Below are 27459 nucleotides of genomic sequence, written 5' to 3'. Positions count from 1 at the left end.
CTGAAGGTTAAGTGAGCAATTAAGATTGAATCAAGCCCTTAGCACAGAGCCCAGAATGTAATAAACACTTGATCCATGTGTTTATTATGACTATTAGCAGTGAGGTCTTAGACAAGTCATGTAATGCTTCTAAGCCTCTTTCTACAACCATAAAATGGGGATGGTGATCTCCAACCATCAATGTGCTGTTAGGGGCCGAAGGTAAGAGCGCTTGGTACACGGAAGGTGCTTTATTGTTGATAAGCCTCCCTGCTTGCTGGGTGGGTAGTTAATTCCCCCTGATTTAGAAACACTTTAGGGGGCCCATTGTTTCATACTGCAATTTCTTGGTATGAGACTACACTCTTCCCTTCCCCTATTCCAACTCCACCCTGGATAATAATTCCAGCTTAAAAAAAAAAAAAATCATCCTACCAGTACCCTGGTATGTTGAGATGATTGTGGTTACATCTGGCTTTGTGTTTGGAATCTGCCAGACTGCAGAAAACCCAGATTTTAGGTTTTGGTCACCTTCTTCCAGATGTCCAGGAAAGCCGCCATCAGAGAACAAGGGGGTTACTCAGGGAGCAGGCATCCACTTCTCTCTGGGGCTCTGGTGAGAACTGGGAGGGCTCCTGGGAGTCCCATTCACTGTCTGCGATGCCCTCCCTGTTCCCCAGGCATGGGGGCAATCTTGACAGCATCAGGCTCAGATTCCAGTTCGTGATGGAGACTGAGAAAATCCAACTCCAGTCCTGGCCCCTGGCCCCTCAGGCTCCTTGGCCAGAGACCCTACCCTGTCCTGACTGTGGTGGTTTTCTACCATGAAGGGAATGTGACTTGTTGCCAGCCCATCTGCTTTGACCTCGATTTTCAATTCCCTTCCTCTCTGTGAGTAATCAGATCAGTCGTTTGGAGTTGCAAAGGGAAGATTTCCGAAGGGAAATGGCAGCTCGAAGTTTAGGGCTGAGGATGGTTGAAGCACTGGCAGTTGCGAGGTTCAGGGCCAGCAGGCAGTCCCCACTACACAGCGAGCGCTGCCCTGTGTAGCCAGACTTTCTCTGTTGGGGTCAATCAGCAAATCCAATAGGGGAGGTGGAGCCCAGGGAGCCGAGAGCTAATGACAGAGAGTCAGGCGAGCTATGCAATTATGGGATGCTCAGCACTAACTCAGTCCAAACCTTAATGAGCTGCAGTCCCTAGACTCCAAAATTGAGAAGAGCAGCTCATTATGTGGCGGCACGGTGGCCGAGGCTGGGAGTGGACTGACTTGTGGTGGGGCCATACCAGGTTCACCAGGCCTAGTCTCCTCTCTGGGAAAGCTGGGGGCGTCCTTGATGGACCTCTCTGTAAGGCCTGGGCCCCCCATCTGCTGTGGCCTTGTGTATCCCGCTTGTCATCATGCCTCGCCCTAGAACCAAGCAAAATGAGAACTAGCTCTTCCCTGCGTGGGTTTTCTATCTCACCCAGACCAGACACCCAGGAGCCAGCCTTGCTTCTTTCCCTCCTTCACCCTCACATCCTCTCCTCTCCTTCCCAGACCAGCCACTTCCTCTCCTGTGTTACTGCCAAGTTCAGGCTTCCATCCTCTCTCTGCTTTATGCCCACCAGCTCCAGGTAGGTCAGCCTTCGGTCTTGTAGTTAACCTTGCTCTGGTCCAGTTTCTGCTAACTCTCTGCACAATGAGGTCACTGCCCTGCTCTACAGTGTTTTCGGTGGCTCCAAATTGTCTTTAAGATTAAGTCCAAATTCCTAATCAAGTCCGGGTCTTTGATCACCTGTCTTCTATCTCTCCCTTTAGGCCCTTCCTGGCCACTGGGGCAGAGACACACCCATGCTTGAGTCCAGTGAAACTCCTTGGCCTATTTCTATTTTTATGCCTCTAGGCTTTTCCATGTTTGTGCGGAGGTCTTTTTGCCCTTGTCATCCTGGCCAACTCCTCTTCTCTAAGAACCAGGGCAAATGTCATTTCCTTTGTGTACATATTCCCAGGCCAAGTCAGGCCCTCTGTCTCCTGTGGTCCTCGGCCGTCGTGCTCACAGCTTCTTGATGGCTTCGTGCTGACTGTGTGGTGTTCAGTTGATAAGAGCAGAGACGCAGACTGGGTCTGAGTAATGGCTCTACCACTTAACTCACCATGTGACCTCTTCTGATAGAAGTCTCCCCATCTGTAAATGGGGGCAATAATAGTTTTCTCTTTCACATTGCAGGGGCGGGCGGTGGATAAAAAAGATAATGCATAGAGAAGGCTTACAACATTGCCCGGCTCATTGCACGTTAGCTGCTGTCGGAATTACCACTCGAGTGGATTCCTGGTGCTTTCTTGCCTGTTCGGGATCTAAGCTGAGCTCTGTGAGTGCTGGAATTTTCTCCTGGTTAGTTTTGTCCTCAGCTCCTAGGACAGGCTGGTGAGCAGGTACACAGAAAGCCCTAGGACATCAGGGCTCTAGGCCTGGCCCCAGCACACACCAGCTGTGGGACTTGATGGGACAGGCAACTTCTGGCCTCTGCCCGTAGGGGCCCTTTTGGAGGGCAGCTCCACACGTGGACCCCCAAGATGAAGGATCTTTGGTCCTCAGAGTCTGCCCACTACTGGGGATAGAGAACCTTGGTCAGAGCCTGAGGCTTGGAGGTGGAGCGAGGGTGTGGTGGAGGCAATGGGGTCCTAGTGGTGGGGACTGGAGGCTGTTGAATCTACAGAGTTTTGCCCATAGTGTAGACTGGCTCTTGGAAAACCCTCTAGTGGTGATTTGTCTACTGTCAACTGCATTTTCCAGAACTGTGCAGAGGTACCAGGATGGCAACTGACATATTCGATCTGTGAATTCTCCTAAACGTTCCACTTTGGCAAATGAAAAGACTCTCCTTAAAGGAAGGAGAACAGAATGGGAAAGACAAAGCTAAACCCTTTTTAGTCTACACATCAGGTCCTGTGGGAGAGCTGTGAAGGTTGAGGGCAGGCTAACGCTGAACTTGTGTGTGTGCGAATGCATTTATAATTTTTACCTGACAGTGCTAAACATGCCATTTGGACAGGGCCCAACCTTTCCTAAAGCCTGGAGTAGCGCTTAAGCACGCGGGGTCTAGAGTGTGATGGGCTGGGTTCAGAGTCAGACTCTGCCCCTTACCAGCGGGGGATGTCGGATAGTTTACTTTCCCTCTCCAAGCTTCGGTTTCTTTAACTGTAAACATAAGACAATAAGAATGTCCTCCTCGTAGGGTCATTATGAGAAACAAATAAGATAATACCCACAAAGCCATCCACATGAGAGTTGGCACGAAGCCCAGCCTTCATAAAGGTTGGCAGTCATGATTCGGGGTTTTATCTTGCCCCTCACCCCGAGCCAGTGAGGCCGCACTACAGTACTGGTTATTATTATTCCCACTGGATTCCTAGTTCAGTACCATCAACATACACTGAGCATCCTCAATGTACCAGGTCCTGTGCTAGGGTGCCACGTAGGGACCTTGTGACAGACACGAGCCCTGCCTTTAGAGTCCAGTGGATGAAGCAGATGTGAATCCAGTAGTGAAGCAATCAAGGCCGGCGTCACAATGGGGGAACGACAGAGTGCTACAGACCCGTGGGACATGTGGGACATAAGCTCCCCTCGGAGTCAGAGCAACCTACTTCAGCAGAGACATGTAGGCAAGACTTCGGGGGTGTATGGGCATCGGCAAGGTGAAGAGGAGATGGGGAGAGAGGGGCCAGCCTATGCAGAGGCTGGGGGGCTGGAAGTCACAGCAGAGGGACTGAGAGAACTCCACGTGGCTGGGACAGAGGTTGGGAATGAGGGGGAAGGCAGGTCAGGGGACCGTGACTCCAGGGAGGCAAGTGTTGTGAGCACAAGCGTGTGGCTATGAAGAGGCGGAGGTGGGAAGGGGGCCCGGGGGATGGTGTGTCATCAGGTGTTTGTGCTGTCAGTACCATCATCCCGGCTCTCCTACGTACGCTGGCAATGCTGAGACACACATGGAGCCTTTTAAGAGGTTAAAAATGAGTCATTCCTGAGTTAATGAAAGGCCAGGGAATGTTAATTGGCACCCCCTTCTCCCTGGGGCACGTCTAAGCTGCCTGAGTTTGACAGAGTTAACAAGATAGGCTCTGAGTCATCAGAGAGTGGGCAGTTGTCAAATGAGCATACCGGCTTATTGGATTGGAAATAGTTACCTGGAGCCAAATTCATGTTCCTTGGCTTTCTGAAACAACAACGCACTCCACCGGGGTCCTGGACAGACTGGGGGGTGGGTGGTGAGGACATGAGCTTTGGAGTTAGCAGACCTGGAGTGACATTTAGGCTCTGCTATTGACCTCTCTGAGCCTCAGTTTTCCCTCCTCTGTAAAATGGGGAGACTAAATAGTGTTTCTGTGAATCCGAGACAGGGATCGTATGTGCAAGCACTTGAAGCATGCTTGGCTCGAGCAAGGTACTCAAAGTTTTCTTTATAGCATGTTTGGAGCTATGCTAGGTTTTTTTAAGTTGATTTTTTAGAGTGGTCAGCTCTCTTCCCTGCCTTCAGACCCTCCTATAGAAAGCCACAACCTGGAGAAATGGATGGGGCAAAGTGACTTAGTGGCATTATCCATGCCCCCTTCTCTAATTATTCCTAGTTATTAGCCTCAGGGTATATTGGTGGGCCTCATTTCCCCTAACCCATACTCCTGGAAATATCTGGAAATACCTGAAATGTAGGGATTAACTCTCTCTTACCATGTTATACCGGACAGTTTAATGAACAGAAAATGCTAGGGGACACATATATCAAAGTGGGTAGGGTGAATAATGGAAGTGGGGGTTTCTGGAAGACAATCTGAAAACTCTTTCCCGTGCTATAGCGTGGAGCAGAGGGTCTGCCCCAGAGATGGCTGAGAACACAGAGATCACACAGGGAAAGAGACCAGCCCCAGCATAATAAGTGGGTGCAGGAGCCATTTTGCAGAGTTCACTGTAGGAGAGAAAGCCTCCTTCCTGGTTCCAGCATTGCCCACATGGGTCAGTTGCAAGCTAGGAACAGGACTTCTGTGAGCTGCCCAACACCACATGCCATGAAGGCTCTCCACTGGCAATGTGAACTTGGAGCAGTTAGGGATGGAGAGTTGCAAAGACTTAGTGCACGGAAAGGCCCCATGCCAATGCAGCTCAGTGTGGGATTCAGGGTGGATCAGAAGCAGGGCAATGAAAACATTGGAAGATTTGAACAAGATCAGAGAAGCAACATTTCCTCTAGCCCCAAGTAGCTGGGGCCTCACCAGGGCCTTAGTGAAGAGGGGTTAGAAGTTAATACCCTAACCACACTGTAAATTATTTATAGCTTGTTGCGTAAATAATTGTGCTTAAATTAACTGTTTAGTAAACAGTTTACAATTCATTGCATAGCAAGGTTAAGTCACACTAAATGAATCGATGTGTTGTTTTTACAAAGCCCCTAGTGAGACAACCTTCCAGGTTGGGTTGTAGAGAGGCGTAGGAGCTAGGCGGACCCAGCTGACATCTGGTGACAAGATTCCTTCGATGCTTGGGAGGAATGCTTCTCTTTAATGCAGGCGAAACCTGGAGTGCTCACAGTGGCTCCCAAGACCCCTTGTGATCTAGCCTAGATCAGAGCTCACGTCCAACTCATTGTTCCCTTGCTCCAGCCACGTTGATCTCTCTACCCTTTCTCAAATAAATCAGGCATACTCCCAAGGAGGGCCTTTGCACACTCTGGTCCCTCTGCCTGGATTACTCAGTACCCATACCTCAGCGTGCTCAATACTCCCACCGCCCAGAAGCTTTTGCCCAGGACTCTCTCAGTGAGCCTGACCATTCGTTGAAAATGGCAGTTACCTCCCTGCCTCCTGCAGGAACGATCTCATCCATACATACTCTAACTCAGAGAGAAATGGTCTGCTTTTAACATATTCTATCCTTTTTCATTCATTATATTTATTATTATTATATTTACTGCCCCCTGCTCTAGGGGGAGAGGCAGAGATGTTTGTTTTGCTCACCAGTGTATCCCAAGCAGCTAGAACAGTCCCCGCACGTAGTGGGCACCAAGGACTGAATGAGCATTCAGGGTGGGATTTATGTGAGTGTGTGGGCCATACACCCTGCGTGGATGCTGGGAGTGCCTGGATGTTTCTGGAATGAAGTGCTGCGTGAGGACAGTCCAGAGAGAGGGACTGGACTCCAAGGAAGAAATGGGCCCACTGGGCTCAACATGCCTCATACTGAGCTGTCTTCTGAACTTGTTTCTCCTGTCTGTCCTCTGCTCAAGTGAAAAATTGGGGGCTCATCTTTGTCCCTTTTCATTCATCATCTGTGTGAATCAGTGTCCAGTATCCAAGATCTCGAATGACTGTCCTCCAACATGCTGGTGCTGGGGTCACTTCCTGCTCACCTCATACTCGAAAGTCATTTTGGCTGAATATAAGGTCTTTGGCTCACATTTTATTTCTCTATTAAAAAAAAGTCACTCTACTTTTTTTTCTAGTATAAAGTGTTGCCCTCACACACACACAAAAAAAACAAACTGATGATAGCATAATTTTTTTGTTCCTTACAAGTAACAAAGGATTTCCTGTCTTTCTTTTTAAAAGTCCAGTAATCTTACTAGAATATGTGTATGTTTGCTTTCATGTACAGAATATGCCTTTTCAATATATAGTTGAAACAATATTTTTTTTCCAGGAACATTCTCCCAGCTCATAGCTTTTCACATGTATTTTGTTGCTGTGTTTTGGGTTCCTCCCTAGGGAACTCTCTCTCTCTCTCTCTCTGTTTTTTAAGTAGACTCTGCACCCAGCATGGGGCCCAAGACAGAGCTTGAACTCATGACCCTGAGATCAAGACCTGAGCTGAAATCAGGAGTTGGACGCCCAACCGACTGAGCCACCCAGGCACCCCTCTCGGGAACTCTTATTGTATGTTATGTTCGATCTTCTTTGCCCATCCTCAATCTTTGTCACTTTCTCACAAATCTATTTTTATCTCTTTCTTCATTTTTTAAAAAATTTAAAACTTTTTTTTTCTTTTTTGCATTTGATTTTCTTAAGGCATTATCCCACGTTTTCTTCTTGTTTAATCTTGTTTCAAAGATGACATTTCCTGTTTATGTCTAATTCTTTTCTTATTTAAGGTATCTCCTTTCTGAGGTTTTGTGTTTCTCTTTCACATCTTACATCATTTTTAAAAATTTTAAATTCATTTTGAACTAGTACATTACATTTCCTTCTGTTTTGTGAGACTATTTTCCTGGTATTTTCTCATTGTAGGGATATTATTTTATTTATTCTCTTTTTAAAATGATTATGCATGGGATGAGACTTCAGTAATTTTTTGTGTTGCTTATTTTTACGTGAAATTAGTTTTCATGAACTTTTAGAGGGAGGCGGGGTGCAGGGCGGCTGTTCTCAATCCATATAGCTCCAGCTTTGTTTTTGTGTAAGGTTTAAAGTCGGGTGATCTGCTTTCTGAGAGTTCCAACTCCGCTACCACCCCTTCCATGGATCGCTCACCTTTGTCTCTGAGGTCCCGGTCCTGCTTAATTCTGATTTTGCTCCCAGAAATTTTTTCTCCATATAGCACTTTGTTAGAGAAGAGATTCCTGCTGGGTCAGTCTTGAGAATTCTTGGTAGGTGCCTGGCACTCACCTGATATTGGAGAGGCAAATCCCCTTCTAGTTCAGCGACTATTCTTGAATGGTCATGCTATGTTTTCCAATAAATACCCAGTGACTACGGGGGCGGGGCTCTCCTCTCTCATATTCATCAGACACCACCCCACTGCTTTCTCCTTCCTCTCGGACAGATGACTCCTAGCAGGTCTTGTAGCTGTGACTGGTCAATCCCCACCTGCTTGTATTTCGAGGTTTGTGGGGATATTTTATTATATAGTTTTGTTGTAAATTTTATCCATAGGGTTTTGGCTTTGTTATCTTTGTTGTTTGTCAGTTTCTCATGTGAGGATTTAGAAAGATTTAAAAACTGCTGTCCTGACGGCCATCTTCCCAGAATTTTCCTTATTTCTCTACTCTGAAGTAATTAAATTCTGATGAAACAGCTGCTTTAGTTGAAACTTCTCTAATAACAATTAACATGTATAATACTTCCTGTCAGGCATTATTCTAAGCAAGTAATATACATATTTGCATATATGCATATGTATATATATGTAGATAGTCACTTCACTTAATAATCACAAAAAGCCTAGGGGCTGGGTACTATTATCATTTCCTTTCTACCAATGAGGGAACTGAAGCACAGAGAGATTGAGTAACTTGCCCAAAATTATGCAGATAGCAAGTTGCAGATGTGGGATTTAATCCAGGCAATCCAGCTCCCGAGCTCACGCTCTGATGGGAACAGTGATACCCCACAAAAGCCACATGATGCTTAGAAGACCCAGTGGCATGCTTGGCTCTGATGGTGGCATGATGGCTCCCAAAAGACACAGCAGTAAGAGAAGAAGTGGTGACTGTGAGCAGCTTGAGATATTTAGTGGAGTCAGACAGCGTGAGAACCCTCGGAAGGGAAGGTAGCCATGCTGGGTGGGCCTGGCAGGACCTGACAGCCAGGGTAATACCCAGTGTAGGGGTGCTAAAGGAAGAAAAGATGACAGATTTGGGGGGAGAATCTCCGGTTGACCTTTGAACCACACAGGGGTTAGGGGCACCCACCCCCAACACAGTGGAAAATCCACATGTCACCTTTGACTCCTCCAAAACTTAACTATTAATAGCTTACTATTGACCGGAAGCCTTACTGATACCATAAAGTCAACTAACACATCATTTGTATATACATATATCCTATACTGTATTCTTACCATAAGGTAAACTAGAGAAAAGAAAACGTTCCTAAGAAAATCATAAGGAAGAGAAAATACGTTTACAGTACTGCACTATAAAAAATCCACATGTAAGTGGACCCGTGCAGTCCAAACCTGGGTTGTTCAAGGGTCAACTGTATATGAGATGAACTCTGGAGACTCCTGGAAATGCTTGAGATGTGTGGCGCATGGTGTTGGGATGAGAATGAGGTTGGGTTACATTTATTTATGTCTGTCTCTCCTCTTAGATGGTGTGAGTGTCCTGAGGGCAGGGACCAGCACAAAGCCTGGCACATGCCCAACATCAGTAGTGCTTCAATGAATCAGGTCAAGCAGGGATTGTCTGAGAGGCACTGCTTAATGTTTTAAGGCTTACTGAACTGGGTGAGGATATTTTGTGTTTGTTACTGGTGTCCTATGGGGGCAGGCCCTTCCCGTAAGAGCTAAGATCTCCCTTTAGCCACCCCCCCTCCCCCAGGGCTTGAGTATCTATATCCACACCTTACCATTTGCCTGGAAGTTCTGAGAATTGGGACAGTGGTTGTGAAGGACCCAAGCTTTAGGCAACCAGAGTGCTGCTTAGTGGAGTACAGGAATGTTTGAAAAATGACTTGTACAAAAGGTTTCTCTGAGTCTGCTGACATCTGCTCACGTAGATCTATTTACTATGTAAGTTTTTATTATGCTGTCTTTTGTGGAATGTAGTTGCTTACCCAACTCTTAAACTTGTACCACATTGCAGGGAGCTCATCTACACTTTGTCTGACGCGCCAGCCAAAGCTGGTGTCCGCGTCTCCTGAAATGTAGTTCAGAACAGAGGATTGCGTGAGTTCAAGGGCTTCCTATGTGTCAGGCCAGAGCACTCATGCTCATCTTGTAACACCCCTACAAGCCCAGAAAATATTTCCAGCTGGTGTGGCAAGGCTTACAATCCATGTTTCCCAGGCAGTTTCTGGTTTACTTGATCACTTAAATATTTACTGATCCCTACCATGTGTTAGGCCTTGTGCTGAGTGCTGGTGATGCTGAGAGAGGTCAATGCCTGCCTTTGAGGATACCTCAAAGTTGGTGGAAGAGAGAGACAGGTGGAGAAACTGTAGAGTGTGGTCAGTAGGTAGATAGTCTTTGGAATCAGGTTGTCTGCAGGGAGCTCTGACTCTCTTAAGTCATATAAGTCTTCTGCACCTCTGTATTTTCATCTGTAGAATGGAGACAAGGAAAGTGTGCACTTAATCAGGATATTGTGAGCATAAAATAATGCATGATAATGATACAATCCTTGGGGTACTATAAGGGTCCAATAAATATTAATTATTATTCCTGGTGGGTTTTGTCTACTTTCCCTTTTCCTCTGCTTTCAGAATTGCTTTTCATCCAATTCTCTATTTTTTTAAATGCTAAACACAATTATATTATAATCTCAATGGTTTAGTTGTAATTGGGCACACCGGGTAAAATCAGGCTGGGTGGGAGGTATATACATTCCTTGAGCAGCCAACCCATCTTCCCCTCCACCTGCTGGTGGGTCAGAACCTCTTGATGTCCTCCTGGCCCTATTGGAGTTGGCCCTGGACCTAAGGGGGTCTGCACCTGCTTGATGGGGCCTGAGGCCTAGGCACTGAATGAGGTTAAGAGGAGGCAGGGATCTATGTGCTTACTAATCTGCTCACTTTATTCTTCTTAGTATGTTTGTTTGCTCCTTGGAGGAGAAAGAGGAGGTATTTGTTTAAACAATCTCTAGAAATAGAAGTTATTTTAAGCTTATTCTTAAAGAAAACCAGATTCTGCTTTCTCCGAAGTCGCCTCTGTCTGTCCTCGCCTCTGCGGCTGTCCCCCTGGAAGGCGACTCCTGCCACTGGGCAGCCAGGAGTGGGTTTGGCCTGAAAGCAGCGATTGCATCTCTGGGGCCCGGGATCCTGGCCCACCCTGTACCCCAGAGCTTTAGGCAGAGCCAGTGGCTCACAGCTTCCCTCTGCCTCCTGTTGCTCATAAGCAGCCCCAGAACTCTTTGCTTGGGAAAATTGTCCTTCCTGTCTCCCTGTGTTAAGGCTGTCTCATCTTGCTCTCTGCTTCTTGACGTCTTTTTTTTTGAAGGGTTGTTAGAGCGGAAAGCAGCAAAGCAAAGAGGTTAAGAAGTTAAGAGTAGACTCTGGAGTGAGAGAGACCAAAGTTTCAATGTGAGTGCAAATACTTTCTACCTGGGTGATTTTTACCTCTCTCACCCTGGCTTCCTTATCTGTAAAATGGGAATAATAATACTACTAACTCAGACACTTGTCTTGAGGAGTAAATTAAACAATTCACGTAAAGCACTTAGCACAGGGCTCAACATGTGGCATGTGCTCAGAAACTTCTAGCCATTATGATGGTAATTATTGTAGGTGCTGAAGCATTCCTTGGGGGAAGGACAGCAAAGAGAAGTAATATTTTTGAGCATTTCTTTATGCCATGCAATGTCCTAAGTCCCTCACATTCACCATTTAATGTAATTCTTTCATCTATCTGGTATGGAAGGTTCTATTATAATCTTGATTTTACAGATAAAGAAATTGAGGCTCAGAGAGGTTAAGAAACTTACTGAAGAGACTAATGTATGTTGTTAAGAAAGTCAGGATACAGGTTATCCTGGTTGGGGAGTGACCAGAAGGGGGCGCAAGGGAGACTACCGGGATGCTGATAATGTTTCTTACCTGGTTCCTGGATAGGTGAGTGTGTCGACCTTATGAAAATTTGTCAAACTGCAGCTTGATATTATAATTTATTCACCTTTATGTGCATATGTTTTTCAATAAAAATTTCAGGAAAAGGAAAAAAAAAAGCAGCAGTAGCTTGCCTTCAGCCACACAGATTATAAGTAGCAGAGCCAGCTCTTTATGCTCCTGCATGCTAATGTATAAGCCTTGTTGGCCTGGGCCTGTGGAAGCTTTTCTTATGCTCAAGGCCCTTCCTTCCACAGTAGGCTGTTCCAGCCGCAGGGAGCTCTGGTTCAAAGCCTGTTCAGGCAACTAAGGAGGGAGCAGGATCATTATGAGGCATCTGAGGGCCTGACTCTGCCCGAGGGAGCCTCCCTGATGCAGGTCCAGGAGGCCTGCCTGGGATCAGCCGTTGGTGGGCTCCAGGGCAGATGAGGGGGCCAACTGGAAGACAAAGCCAACCTAGGCTTGCCATGTTCCTTTCCCCTGAGAAAACAACTTTTATCCCCTAGCCCAACCGGGGACTCCCTTTCCTTCTACTTCCAGGTTCTCTGAGGAAGCCTCCACTCCTGGCTCCTTAGCTAGGTTCCTCCTACCTGTCTGCTGGAGCTTGGATTGCTCCAGTGGACAGCTCCAGTGGATGGTACATTCTCTAGGTCTTCCTCCCATGAGGCTCATGACACAAAACCAGAGAGACAGCCAGTTTCAGCCTGGGCTCCTGTTTCAGGAAGAAGCAATGGAAATGCAATTCTTCCTGGGGGTGGGGAATGGAGTAAGGAACCCTCAGGCCTGTCATCTGGATTCTACCTTTCTCCCCGGAACCTCATTTCTTTAAAGAAACGTTCAAATTTTAAAATAGTTTTAGATTTACAGAAAGTTGCAAAGATAGTACCGAGTGCTCCTGTAGGCCCCCCACATACCCAGTTACCTTGATTGTTAGCATCTTCCGTGAGCATGGTACATTTGTTACAACAGAGGAACCATTATTAGTCTGTTATTAGTAACTAAACTCCGGACTTCATTTGGCTTTTGCTAGTTTTCCATGAAGGTTCTTTTCTGCTTCAGGATTCCACCCAGGAGATCCTGTTATAGTTAGTCATCACATCTCCTTTGTCTCCTTTGGTCTCTGATAATTTCTCAGTGTTACCTTGTTGGTGATGATGCTGGCAGTTTTGAGGAGTACTGATTAGGTATTCTGTAGACTGTCCCTCCGCTGGTCCCTGAGGCCTTTCCTATGATGAGACTAAGGTTATATGTTTGGGAGAAGAAAGCCCTCCTCATCACATCCTATCAGAAGTACGGTACATGCTGTCAATGTGGCTGATGAGCAGTGAGGTTCATTTCGATCACTTGAGTAGGATGGGGTTATGTCAGGTTTCTCCACTGCAAAGTTACTTTTTCTCCGTCCCCTTTCTATACTCTTTACTTTGGGATTGAGTCATTAAATGCAGCCCACGCTCAAGGCCCACCCCAGCTGTTCTTAGTCATCGAGTTTATCTGACGCAAGGCTTATAAGCACACACAATCATCGGACGATTTGTGCAGGTAGAGATACACCAGCTCCAAGCCAGACATCCAGACGCTGGCATACTGATAATACAGACAGACACCTAAATGAGTTCATATCTGCAAACACAGACACTCGCAGGCCCAAATAACGCAGATACTAGAGAAATCAATAGTTTTGTCATTCCATTTCTCTTAGCGGCCAAGTGATAAATCAACTAGGATTTTAATTAACACAGCTTCTTTTTTTTTTTAAGATTTTTTTATTTATTTATTTGAGAGAGAGAGAATGAGAGAGCAAGCACATGAGAGGGGGGAGGGTCAGAGGGAGAAGCAGACTCCCTGCCGAGCAGGGAGCCCGATGCGGGACTCGATCCAGGGACTCCAGGATCATGACCTGAGCCGAAGGCAGTCGCTTAACCAACTGAGCCACCCAGGCGCCCTAACACAGCTTCTGAAATCCCACTTTCTTTCTAGTTCTTAAAGGTCTTAAAGGACAAGAATGGAGTGTGCCTCTGTGCGAGCTGGGGGTGGCTGGGGCGGCAAAATGGTGAGTCTGACATCTAATCAGGCCTCCCGGGAAGGGCTCAGGGGCAATTTGGTGGCACTGATCCCCTTTGGCTCCTTTTGTGGCCTTTCCATGGCCCTTTCCATTCCAGGCCTGGTGTGAGGTGTGAGTGGGTCCCGCCCAAGGGGTCCAGAGCTCTTCCCCACCCAGCACCACAGGCTTCCTCTGTGCCGAGTGCTGGTTCTCAGGCGCCGTGGTTTAGCAGCCTTGCGAGCCCTGTGTTTGGGAGGAGGGAACAGCCGAAGCCCAGGCCACCACACCAAGAGGCAGCAATGTAACTTGCCTCTGCTACTGACAGAAGAAGGAGGAAGGATCCTAGAAGGAAAAAAAAACAGCTGTCCACTGCAGTGTTCACAGAGTAAATGAGTCAGTGAGTGAGTGACTAGTGCATTTCCTGCCTCTTAGAAGCTCTTAGGTCAGTTTGCTTCAGCTCTCTGTCTCTAGAACATGATGATCAGATGTTCTTCCATCTTCTCTACCCCCTTTCTAATCATGTTTGTCTTGGGCCACTCTTTGTGAAAGCACTATTTTAAAAAGTTTCACACTCTATGACCACATCGCGGTACCGTAGCTCCTAACGACATAACCAGTATTTGATATCGAGGCTATTTCTGTGTTCTTCTTGTAAATGTAGTCTGCTAATGTGCCAGACTTCATGGCCTGTTGTTTGTCTGGTCATCTGCTTCCAAAACTTCTGTGCCTCAGTCTTATTATCTGTGAGCTGGAGTTAATGGAAGATCAGAGGGTTAAGGTAAGTGAGCGCAAGAGACAGTGATGAGCATACGGTAGGTGCTTCGCAAACATCAGATGGCCCGAAACGGAAACCTTTGGAAGTTGTGGTGTGTTGACAGCCATTGTGATGCTGTTCCCCGGCTGCAGGCTGCACCTGATGCAGGTGGACTCGGTCCAGCGCTGGATGGAGGACCTGAAGCTCATGACCGAATGTGAGTGCATGTGCGTCCTGCAGGCAAAGCCCATCAGCCTGGAGGAAGATGCACAGAGTGACGTCATCCTGGCTGGTGGCCCTGGCCCCGGAGACCCCCTGCAGCTGCTTCTCAAGAGGGGCTGGGTCATCAGCACTGAGCTGCGCAGGATCGGGCAGAAGCTCGCCCAGGACCGCTGGGCACGCGTCCATAGCATGAGTGTGCGTCTCACCTGCCATGCCCGCTCCATGGTCAGCGAGTACAGCACTGTCAGCAGGAGCTCCTCACAGGAGATGGGCCAGGTCAGCTGCCCCGGGATGGACATGGGTGGGCACTCGGAAGGGGGATGCCTTCTAGAAGCGTGGGTCCAAAGCGTGTGGAGGTTGAACTTTTCCTGCCCCAGCGCCTCCCTCCACTTCCAAAAAGCAGGGAAGATAGTAAGGACCTTTATTGAGTACCTACCATGTCCTAGGCATCGAGCTAGGTGTTTTCACACACCCATCTCATTTAACCTGCACTAGATGTGAAGCGGACAGAACCACTGCGAGAGGCTGTACGGTGGGGCAGTGCACCCACTTTAATGCCAGACTGTCTGGGATCAAATGTCAGCTCTGCTGCGTGACCTTGGCAAGTTACTTACCTTCTCTGTGCCCCAGTTCCATCACTCTGATGAGTATAATAATAGTGCTTTTTTCATAGATCTGTTGTGAGGACTACCATGTTATTACATGTAAAACATTAAAAACAGTTGCTGAACAAATATTAGCTAGTGTGATGTCCTCACTGTATTGATGAGGAAACAGAAACTCGGAGAGCCTAAGTAACTTGCCCAAAGTTATACAGTGAATTCAGTCTAAGTCTTTCTGATTCCAAAGTCCATGATTTGAAATCTTCTTTTCCAAGCCCATAGTGAAGCATTGAAAATCTCCTTGTCATTGTGTTTCTTTCTTTTGGCATTCACTTCCCAGCTTACTGCTTTACCCTTTTCCTTGCTCCACTTTGCAGACAGTAAACTTCTATTCATCCTTTGCAGCCCAGCCCAAATGCCCCTTCCTCTTGGAAGCTTCTCAGATCCCCAGCATAACTAAGTGCTTGGTTTTCTTTTTTGAGCTCCCAAAGAAGCTGACGATGCTGTCTTGCCATCCATACAACACTGTGTTATGGTTGATGTGCCTGTTCCCCAAATCAGATGATTGGATTCTTCATCTTTATATCCCAGAGGGCGCCACACAAAAGTCAGTCCTCAGCCAATGCTTGTTGAATTGAATAAACTTTTTCTGTTTTTTCTACAGATTGAGAAACTGCTAATGGAGAAATGCTCAGAGCTCTCAGCGATCACAGAGAGGTAAATCTGGATGCTGGGTGAGACTGGACAGCCTGTCCTCAGGCAGGGGAAGGGGCTGGTATCTTCTTCCAGAGGGAGAGAGCGAGTGGGGAGGCCTGGTGGTGCTCTGGGACTTTCCTTTTGCTGACTTTTATCAGCAACCTGGAAAGACTCCCTTGGGATTTTCTGCCCCATTTTCAGGCCCTAGAAAGAAAGTGAAAGAGAAGAGGCCCACGCATAGGAAAAAAGAGGATTATTGAGGGTTAATAAAAAAGAAAAGGTTTCCTGTAGCTTTGGGAAGCCCCCCCTCTCCCCTGATCCCTAAAGTCAAGGCAAGGTGAAAGCAGACACTCACACCCAACACTCACAGACACATAGACAGGGATTTCACAGACACACTTGCCCCTACATAGATATATAAACACACACTCATATATTCACAGAAATACACTCACACTCTCTTCTCTGTATCTCACACCGTAAACATACATATGTTTACACTTAGACACGTATAGACACTCATCCTCACATGTATTCACACCCAGGTGGATGTTAACACTCTCCCTTACTCTTTCTAGCCCCCATGCCCTGTAAGAGAAACATGGGACTTGGCACCCCCTAGGACCCCCATGGGGTCTTTGGCCTTCCAGTGGAACATTCTCAGGCCCTAGGGGTAAATTTAAACCTGACCCACCCCCTGTTTTTCCTACCTGGGGAGAAAATTTTTAAGGCTCCTTTCTGTAGACAGCCATTGTAAACAGCCATTTCTTCAAGGGTCATGACTATTACCATACATCTTGCATGTGAGTACCAGCCTACCTGGCAACACCAGCACTCCCCCTCCCCCCGCCCTAGCCCCGCAGCTCCCACACCCCATCCCTAGACCCTGGTGCAATGACGGCGGATTCTCTCATCTAGAAGCCCGGAGGTATGGATTTGACCACTTTCTTTCGGACTTTCTTCCTAGTGACCTGGACTTTTAGCTCCCATTTTGGCCAGCACTTCTCTGAACACTAGGAGGCCAGAGGATGAGCCGGTTATGGAATATTCCATCTCTGACTCCCCTGGAGCTGATGACATCTCCCTAGGCTCCTCGCACACCCGCAGGCCTGCGGCAGGCCCAGATCTGGCCCCTGCAATGGCTCTGGGCTGAATACCTGCTCGTCCCCGTGGCCCATGCCATGATTTCTTTTCCCCAGGTGCCTCCAGGTTGAGAATGAGCATGTCCTGAAGTCGATGAAGGCCTGTGTGAGTGAGACCTTGAGCACGCTGGGCCAGCACTTTGGCCAGCTGCTGGAGCTGGCCCTGACCCGGGAGGTGCAGGTCGGTGTGGGCTGGGCTGCCAACAGGGGCACTTGCGTGGACTCCTGGGGTGGGAGTGGGGCAGAGGCATGCGGCCAGGCTGGGGGAAGCTCTGATGTGCCTTTCTCGGGGGACACCCTCCTCAGGCTACCAAAATGAACCCCAGCACCTAGCAAACAGGATTATTAGAGCTCGAGGCTTCCTGAGTTAGCCCAAATCTGCATTTTCCAGATGTGAGAACTGGAGCCGAGAGAGGGAAGAGACTTACCTAAGGTCACACAGCGAGGCCGTGGCAGAAGCTGGCATTTCCCAACTGTACTTTCAGCATTGTCCCTGACACCTTAAATCTCTGTAGTTATTGTCCATAGTACACACAATGGATCCGTATTGTCCTGAAAGACTTGAGGCAGCTGTGGGGAACAAGCCAATTCCAGAAATCCGGCAATAGAAAAGAATCTAGAAAGGTCATATAGTCCAGCCCCCGCCTCTAAGCAGGCTCGTGCCTGATTCTAGAAAGAACGAGGGCTTTAGAACCAGATAGATCTACTTTCAAACTATGGCTCACTGTGAGACCTTGATCAAGTGCCTTAACGTCTCAAAGGCCTCATTTTCTTCATCTACAAAGTGAAAACCTTCCCCAGAAGAAAAGTGAGAGGATTAAGCAAACAACATAGTGTGGGTTAAATATATGTTATTTCCCTCCGTTGCTTTTTCCTATTTTAAGAGCCTCCCAGAAAAGCAGATTCCATAAGGTTTTCATTATGAAAGGTATTTACATGTTATTTATAGTTACAGAAATATTGTGTTACATTTTTGCCATTCTTTTCCCACCACCAAATAAAAACCTTCCACGAATAGCAAGTCCCTTCCCCTATCAGCTTCTCTCCAGACTCAGCCTTTCCAGGGAGCCCAGAGTTTTCCTTTTTTCTCCTTCCTGTGTGTCTGGCTCATTTTGCACAGGGCGCAGGCTCTTCTGACCTGGCTCACCTGCTGGTCAGTGCAGCTGGCCCCATGCTTTCTCACCCTGCACACCCCCCCGCCCCCGGAGATCTGCAAGAGACCGCTCTGTCCCAGGAGCCTGGGATGAGGGGAAGGAAGGGCCAAGGGCTGGGCTGCTGGGGCTGGCCTTGGAGTTGATGTGCAGATGCTGACCGATGCGTGTCGGGTGGGTGGTGGCTCCAGCTGGGGCTGGTGTCCCAGACTGAGCTCTCGAGTCCCAGAGGGTCCCTGTGGAACATGGGGCTGAAGTGGATGGAAAAGCCAAGGGAGTGAAGAGCAGGGGTATTGAAGATAGTCATGAGAGGAAGGGGAGACTGGAGGTATTTTTGAGCAGGGGTACGGGTGCCAGCTGATGCTTTTTATGCGACTTTTGCGCCCTTTTGCCTGGAAGTATCAGGTTCAATGAAAAGGGCTAAACTTGAAAAGTAATGTTGGATCATAAACAGAAGCCAGCGGGTTTGGAAGTAGTCAATCTACCAGGAGGCAATGGGGTAGGGTGTCGTTTCCATGGTCTGGGTCAGAACCCTGGGGAAAGCTCCCTGGGCTCTGCCTGGAGCCTGCCTGGACCTTGTGGGCTATGTAGCTGGTTTCTTGGGGTTGCTGGGCCCATTCTGGTTTTTCCCTCATCCTGATCTTATTCACAGTGGAATTCCTGATCTGGTCCTTCTGCTTGCCTGGCTAAATCCTGCCCATCCCTGGGTCTGACCAGACATAAGGAGATACATTGGCTGAAGGCAAGGTGATCTGTGTTCAGCGTTGTAAGCATGTGTTTCTTAAGCTGGTGACCCAGTACGTTCTATAGGATGTTAATAATTATATGAGGATCCCATATTTGAGGTATCCTGATGTAAAGGGACTTAAGCCTATGTCCTTGCATCGGAATTTTTCCTATGATGTGCTCTTCTGCATTGAGAGTCTTCTAAAAGGTCTTCACACATTCATAGTATTTCTCATCTGATCTGTAGCTTCCATAGACAGGGATTTGGGTTTGTTTTGTTCATGGGTATATATATCTAGTGACCAGGATAGTACCTCTCCTACAGTAGGCACTCAATAAAGACTTATTAATGAATGAATATTAAGCAGTATGTTCCAAACTTACAGAGTCACAGCAAATCTTTTTTATTCTTAAAGCACCTGATCACTTATTCTGGGATGCTGGCATTTCAGGAAATGCAATTTGGTCAAAACTTTTTTTGCACTCAGGAGGCTCTTGAGCAGAGGAAGAATGCTCTTGCCACCTCCCCACCCCTATCCCCACCACGCACAAAAATAATCCATGATAGAACAATGCTTACGATGAGGGCAGCGACAATCTAGCACTACCCTGCACTGCTGTGCTCCATCTTGGAATGTCATGTCCAGTTCTAGACCCCAGATGCATCACTGGCAATGGCTGTGCTCCGAGGAGGCTCCCGAAAGGGTGAGGGAGAGGCTGAAGATCAAGGTCTATGGGCAATAGGTGGAGGAGCAGAGGATGTTTCGTCCAAGGATGGACACTCTGCCACCTCCAGCATTCTGTGTTTGGGGACCCTGAAGGGAAGAAGGAGCTCAGGCCAGCAGCCAAATCTAGAGGACATTCTATGGGTTAGGGCTAACAACAGGGCTGCCCTGCAGGGGGCCATGTTCAGAAGTCCCCATCCCTGAGCTGGCCAACCCAGGCCCAGAGGACATTGGCAGGAGATGAGTGAGTTGCAAGGTCTCTTCCAGTCTTGGTAGTATGGCATTCTATGGACATGGGAGTGGTGGGGTAGGGGACTGAGCGTGGAGTTTGAATGCATATCAGGGTTCATATCCCACCAGTTCTACTTACTGGATATGCAGACTTGGGCCAGTTACTTCCTGTCCTCACCTCTGCAGTGGGTTGTCGTTAGGATTAAATGAGACAACCCATGAGTAACCCATCTTCTAACTGTGTCAGCTGCTTTCTTCACTCGAGACTTGCTCTGCCTTAAGAGAAGCTCACAGCACGCTTTGCTAAAAGAGCCCCCTGGTCACCTAATGAATCGTGTATTAAGATAATTTAACTACTTGGCGGGTATGGAAAAATTTAAAGTTTAAATGTCAGGAGCCACCAATAGGAAATTAATGAACATTGATGATTAATCTATCTGGGAATAAAGGATTAGCTATGTGGGAGGTAAGAGAAGACTTAACTTATAAAAATTGATTTACTCAAAAATGACCTTCAGGGGACTCTCTATTGAACAAATTGGCTCTCACCTGTACCTTTGAGTCCTTGACTCAGCTTCATGTGGGTAGTTGTTATATTAATTTATCCTTTTATTCCATCTATTACTTTTGATTTTAGTTTAAAATAGCATCTTTAGTCTAATAAAACTGATTAGGGAATGCATCTTTGGCTCTGTGGCTAAATGAACTAGTTAAAACTTTATCTCACAGCTAAATTTCCCCTTCCTGTCCTAGGCACAGCTGGTCAGCCTCAGGCCTCACCTGAGGGACAAGCACCTATCTTGTGACAGAGCTCAGACCAGAGGGACGCTTCCTAAGAGAAGAGAGACAGGTGCTAAGCTGAACATACTCAGTTCCTTCCTTCCAAACTCACAAACTCATCCCTACCTTCTCGGTAGGGTGACATAGAAAGGTAGGGAGTGAAGCTAGCAGAGGTGTGTTGCTGAAATCCCTACCTAGGGAACAGGAGTAGTGGGGACCAAGTACTGCCCCTTAGTAGTCGACACTTCCTGTCCTAAATTGTCTTATTGGCCTTATCCATTGGGCTGTGGTCAGGCAGGAGTGTGGCTGAGCCCCTCAGGGGAGGAGGTCAGTCACCAGTGGGGAAGATATTTCCCACCTTCATGAAGCCATTCCTCCAAATAACAACCCCTACTTCTTTGTAGATCCTTCTGGAATCACAGTAGGAAATTTAGACTCTGCTCCCAGAAGGCTTGAAAATGACTCATGATATTACATCCATTAAGTTAGCTCTAAGGAGGTTTTGTAACTAAAGCTCAAAATTTGCTTTCCTGTCCTATTTCCCACTCTCAGATTTTGCTCAGCTGTTGTCCAATATAGGTAATCAGAGGCTGCAAGGCAACTAACTTGTAACATGAAGATAATCTGTGCTTGCCAGATGAGAAATAGAAAGATGTCCAAAATTTAGAAATAGTGTGCCTCATTGTAAAGTTCTTGGAGAGAAAATAAAGTTAAAGAGAAAAAAAACAAAAAACCAAAAAACCCTGCATCCCTTTACCTATAGGAATAATTCAAAGTCCCAAATACTTAACGTTAATATAATTCTCTTCCATTTTCTTATTGTGCTCATCTTAGCCAGAAGGGTCTCATCCCAGTGTGTGTGTGGTCATGTTTCCTTGGGAAGCTGTAGTCGGGGCTGTCTCTCCAGCAGTGGGAGGGGTTCCTTCCAGGCTCAATTTGTACTGGGCTTTCCCAACCATGCTTGAACTAGTTAGTACCTTGGATACACAATAGTATCACAGCACGACCCCTGCACTCACAGAGAGTTAAAACAGACCAATCCTCAGCCCCTAAGGCAGGAATTCCAGGCAACATTTCATGCTAGGACTTTATCTTAGGGTTGCCGAAGGCCTTAACACATCCTTACCTGCAATGGAGCAACAGAGGGTTGGGAACAGGCAGGCACCACCTTGATGGCATCTGTGGTAGGAGATCAGTTTATTTCAATTGTCCATCATCCACAAGGCTTTGTGGAAATTCATTCACTGGGGAAAAGCATCCACCATAGGTTAACTGCGGCACCATGTTTACTACATATGGGAGAAAAATGTCTCCTTCTTCATAGAAGGGCATTTGATATGTTTACTTCTTCCTGCAAAGTCAAGCATTTATAATCTCTTCCCAATGACTTGCTTGGTTTGCATACTTTCCCATCCAGCATTTTCAACATTTCTTAATTTCTAGCTCCCCTCTAAACACTTTGTTTCTGCCACCCCAGGCTGCATTGATTTGGGCTGCTTGAAGTGCCTTTGGCTAGAAGTCTTCAAACCACTTCAAAGGCATCGCATTCTCCAGGTTCCCAAAGATTTTCTAGAAGAAATGCAAGCATATATACTTTTAAGGAAATCTATCTCCAGATCTTCAATTTTTGTTTTTTTCCCAAAATGATCCTCCCAATAATACGCAGTTTCTAACATCCCTTCTATTACTTTCCAAAAGAAGGACGTACTCCCACCCATCCCAAATCTTAGAGCGCATTGCCCTGCTGTGTAAAACCTTGGAGTGGCAGTAGGATTGGGGAGATCAAAGAAGAAGCCTTCATTCCTGAACCATAAACCCATAGGACTCCATGAATTATTTCTGTGCTTTTTCTTACATATTTCTGTTGAGAAAGGCATTAGAAATTATGTTTTGCCCAGTGTGGAGATATATGGTAGAATGGTAGTGTGTGTGTGTAAGAGGGGTGGTTTTGAAAGTTTTCAATTTATCATCTCCCTTCTATCTCTATTTACTCCCAGATTGTGCAAGGCTCTTGAGTGCCTACTTCTTGTTAGACAAAGCAAAGAGAGAACTGGTTGGACACATCAAGTACTCAAAATGGCTTTTGGGGGCACAAATTTAAATGCAAGCAATTCCTTTCAACTATATCTCATACTCAACCCTAGGATATGTCATTCATTGGAAAGGAGAACATCTTTGAAGAGCCAAAGATTCTAAAGGTTAATGATACCGATTCTTTTAAGTGCTGGAATACTTTCGAGAATGACTAAGTTTTTCAAGGTATATTGGATAAAATCCACAGATGCAAGTTTTACATGATTTTTTTTCAGATATGGTGCGCATTATTTAAGAAAGCAGTTAAAGCTTATTTTGTCAACATATTTTGTGAAATATTTATACTAATTTCTACTTCTTGTTAGCAAAAGATAAAATTAATTGCTAGCAGCTGGACTAATTAGATTTAAGCAGTAAATACCTTTTTCCTTCTTTATTTTTTTTTTATTTTTTATTTTTTTAAAGATTTTATTTATTTATTTGACAGAGAGAGACACAGTGAGAGAGGGAACACAAGCAGGAGGAGTGGGAGAAGGAGAAGCAGGCCTCCCGCTGAGCAGGGAGCCCGATGCGGGGCTCGATCCCAGGACCCTGGGACCATGACCTGAGCCGAAGGCAGACGCTTAACGACTGAGCCACCCAGGCGCCCCCCTTTTTCCTTCTTTAAATATGTAGGAAAGTTTGATCATTTGAGCTACTAAAATAATCAAATGATTTCTAATATTTATTTATTTATTTATTTGAGAGAGAGAGAAAATGCACACACACAAGTGGGAAGAGGGTCAGAGGGAGAGAAAATCTTTTTTTTTTTTTTTTTAAGATTTTATTTATTTATTCATGAGAGACAGAGAGAGAGAGAGAGAGAAGAAGGCTCCCAAGGAGCAGGGAGCCCGAGGCGGCACTCGATCCCAGGACCCTGGGATCATGACCTGAGCCAAAGGCAGATGCTTAACCATCTGAGCCACCCAGGCACCCGGGAGAGAGAATCTTAAGCAGGCTCCGTGTCCAGCATGGAGCCCGACATGGGGCTTGATCCCACAACCCTGAGATCATGATCTGAGCTGAAACCAAGAGTCAGATGCTTAACCTACTGAGCCACCCAGGTGCCCCAATTTCTAATATTTTTATTCTGAAATTTTAATTATTCCTAAAATGAACACAAAATTTCAATACATATACCCACCTATTTACTGAAAAAATACAATGCCTTTTTATTACATTCCTAGATTTATAAGTAATTTACAATGTTAGCTACATATTGCCTTGCATTATTAAAAGTTTAATAAATTGTTTTTATCTTGGCTTTATAACATATACAAATAAACCAAATTTTATTTCAGCTCTACATTATTTTAATATTAACAGTTTTTAGCATTTTCCCTTGGAGAATGATTTCTATAATTATTTGTCAGTGTTGTTTTAGCATTTCTTGAAACATATCAAAACACTTTGTAATTAAAAATGAAGTCAGTTCTATATTGAGAAAAAGTTGTCTTGGCTGATTGGCTTGGCTGAAAGAACTGTCTGCCAATTAGGTTATAGGGTGGGCGTTTTCCATAAATTAAATAAGCAAAAGCTGTAGCTTCAAAGTTTTGATAAAACATATTTGAAACAAACACAAATATTTTATTAAAAATTGTATTGGCAATGAAAGTAATAATATTTTGATTTTCCTAATCCTTTCCGAATAATTTGGATAACCCAAGGTGCTCCAACTGAAAGAGCAATGGGTATAATTAATAATTATTTGAAAAGTCTTGGTAAAGTACTTTTGGAATTCTTCCCAGAAATTGAGATAGTGAATGAACAACTCTAATGATTGGGTAACAAATGCTTTTGCAAGTCAAGTGGTTTCCAATTCTTTGCTTTTACCAATTTAGAGGAGTTATCAACTGGCAGATCATTAAAAATGGTGTTTGATGATGGCTCACCATGTGATTGCATAACTCAGAATGTGCTCAAAGGGTTGAGCAACTTGGCTATATAAACTCTTCCCATCCCTCTCTATGGATTTATGGGAACAAGATTTTTCAGGGTTTACATCTAAAAATATAGCATTAAGTCAATATTCAATCATGTATACATTAATTAATGAGAAAGCCTAAAAAGGATACAAAGCCCCATTTATCTCATTAAGACATATATTTATAACATTTTAATTTTTATAATTTGTAATTATTAATCAAAATTTGTAATTTATGTTGTTTTGACCAATTGTACTGATAATAATTGTAACAGTAACTCAACCAAGAAGAGAGTATTTTTTAAAAGATTTTATTTATTTATTTATTTATTTTGAGTGCAAACAGGGGGAGGGGCAGATGGAGAGGGAGAGAGAGAATCTCAAGCAGACTCTGCTCTGAGTGCCAAGCCTTACGCGGGGGCTCGATGTGGTTCTCGATCCGATGACTCTTGAGATCATGACCTAAGCCGAAACCAAGAGTTGGATGCTCAACTGACTGAGCCACCCAGGCGCCCCAAGAAGAGAGTATTTTTAAGCACTTAGAGCCTGATAGTCACAGGAAATAAAATGAAATTTCAAATGTCAGTGATAAATATGACAAGGGTGGTCCATAAAACACTTTGAAACTTAAATGTATTACATTAAGATAAAATTCTGAGGAGGGATTGGATTGGGAACACTAAGGATGAAAAGAAAAGATGCAAAATGCTCACAGTGTTAAAAAAAAGAGATTATTCATACATTTTTAAGGGGATGATGAGGGCATCAAGTTGTTTTGGTATTTAAATTCCACTGAACGCATCTAAAACAGTGATGTAATGGTCTTATTTTATGTCGATATCTACAATCTGCTGGAAATTATATCCTTTCCAACTTTGTTCTTGAAACTTATGATGAAAAATTTTACCTGTCAAATTAAAAATGTGCGGGGGCGGGGTGGTGCGTCTGGGTGGCTCAGTCGTTAAGCGTCTGCCTTTGGCTCAGGTCATGATCCCAGGGTCCTGGGATCGAACCCCACATCGGGCTCCGTGCTCAGCGGAAAGCCTGCTTCTCCCTCTCCCACTCCCTCTGCCTGTGTTCCCTCTCTCGCTGTCTGTCTCTCTGTCAAATAAAATCTTTAAAAAAAATGTGCAAGGGGTCTTATGTTTTTTAAAATTCCTTTAGGGCTAAATAAGAAAATAAAAAACTGCATTAGGATACACAGACACTCTAGTTCTAAATCATGAAGGCTATTGTCCCCACCTCTTTCCGGAGAATCGCTTAGGCCTTAAGACCTCTGTCTTCTAAGGAGGGTTTCCTGTGATGCTCCTGGAGTCTGGACCTTTTTAGCCTTGTGAGGACAAGCCCTTCTGCCATGTGCTTCTCAGAACACAGTCTGTCCATACGTTTTGAGTATGTTAACCTTGAGTAGCATTTCTTTCTGCTACATCTTTTTTATTTTGCATTAATGAACTATGCTTCCAGGATTCTCTTTCCTTCTGTTAATCCCCGCCTCCTTTCAGGGAGACTGCTGAATTTCTGACAGTTTACCCTGCTTCTCATGTTGGTCTCTTTCCTTATCTAACTCATAGAATGAGCACTAATTGCTGGATTTGAGCTTTACCACCTTGACTTCTCCTTCCTTTCTGACACATTCTTTTGTTTAAAAAAAACCAAAACTCTAATAGATGTTGGAATTTGCCTTATTGAGAGACATGAAATCAATTAAGGTCTGTGTTTGCCCCAAACCTCCAATTCTAAGAGATCTTATCAACATTTGCCTCCCTAAATTGGATATTCCAATCCAGGAGATATTTTCCCATCAGGACAATAGGTAATCCAAGCCTGGATTCAGTTATGATTTTGTCTGTCTCCTCTTTAGTATGTCCAGTCTTTCTGTGCCTTTCCTCAGAGGCCTGATTCATGCATTTCTCCAATACATTCTCTGAGGACACAGGCAATATTGTGTACTCATTTTCAAAACCTTTCACCTAGAAATTTATCTAGCAATCCTTTAGATATCTCATGCTGTTCTCTGTAGTCTTCTGTTTTCCAGAACTCTGTTAGTGCATAACAACCATTTTTATTCCATCTTATCTGAAGGATCAGGAATGTGGGCAGAGCCTGGCTGAGTGATTCTTCCGTTCCACGTGGCATCAGCAGAGGTCCCTTGGTGTTATTCAGCCAGCAGATGGTTCCGAGAGTCTTAGAAAGCTTCATCACATGTGTAGTGCCTTGGAGGGGATGGCTGGAAAGCTGAGAGCATTGATCAGGGATCCTACACATGACAGTCTCAGAGTTCCCAAACTTCTTACATGGTAACTCAGGACTCTGAAAAGAATGTTCCAAGAAACCTGGGGGGCAGCTTGAAGGTTTCTCGTGACCTAGCCTTGGAGGTCCTGGAACATTACTTCTACCAACTGCTGGCTTTTATTGGTCAAGCAAGTCGTTGAGGCCAGTCCAGATTTAAAAGGTGGTGGCGGCAGGGGGTACCAGAGCCCACCTGCCTATGGGAGGAGTAGTGAAGAATGTGTGGCCATGTTTAATCTGCCACACCCTGTCACATCAGCCCACATTTATGTAATCCCTTTGCGTGGCCGGGCTGCCCTAACTATGCCCAGCTATGGATTCTCTATCTGAAACTTTAGCCAGAGCCTTCACAATATTTTCCTGGCTGCCTCTGAGGAACTCATTCCAGGTTGATATGTGAAACTTTACCTCTCCTGATCAATTTCACTGGGCTACAGTCGCTCTTTCTGACTGAGAGACAATTAAAAATATTTTTTCCTTTACGGATTCCTTATTTAGAGCAGCTAGATTGTGTGCGTCTCCCTAACTCTTCTCTATTCCTTTCTCCTGGTCTTTAAGATTCTGGTTTTTTTTGCTTGTTTGTTTGTTTCCTCTCTGCCTACTCTGTCTTTA

General features: G+C 45.5%; 1 protein-coding gene across 1 annotated transcript in view; it reads left to right on the top strand.

The window, feature by feature from the left end:
• The window catches only part of INSC (INSC spindle orientation adaptor protein), a 120416-nt gene that overhangs the window by 39226 nt on the left and 53731 nt on the right, over positions 1–27459 (top strand). Inside the window, exons 4-6 of the mRNA XM_036098629.2 lie at positions 14439–14784; positions 15775–15827; positions 17006–17129. Coding sequence (XP_035954522.2) covers positions 14439–14784; positions 15775–15827; positions 17006–17129 — 523 coding nt within the window. The remainder of the gene's footprint in view (positions 1–14438; positions 14785–15774; positions 15828–17005; positions 17130–27459) is intronic.

Source organism: Halichoerus grypus, chromosome 11 (genome assembly GCF_964656455.1).
Source record: "Halichoerus grypus chromosome 11, mHalGry1.hap1.1, whole genome shotgun sequence".
Classification (NCBI taxonomy): domain Eukaryota; kingdom Metazoa; phylum Chordata; class Mammalia; order Carnivora; family Phocidae; genus Halichoerus; species Halichoerus grypus.
The sequence above is the reverse complement of the archived record's forward strand: the minus strand, read 5'-3'. Positions and strand labels throughout refer to the sequence as shown.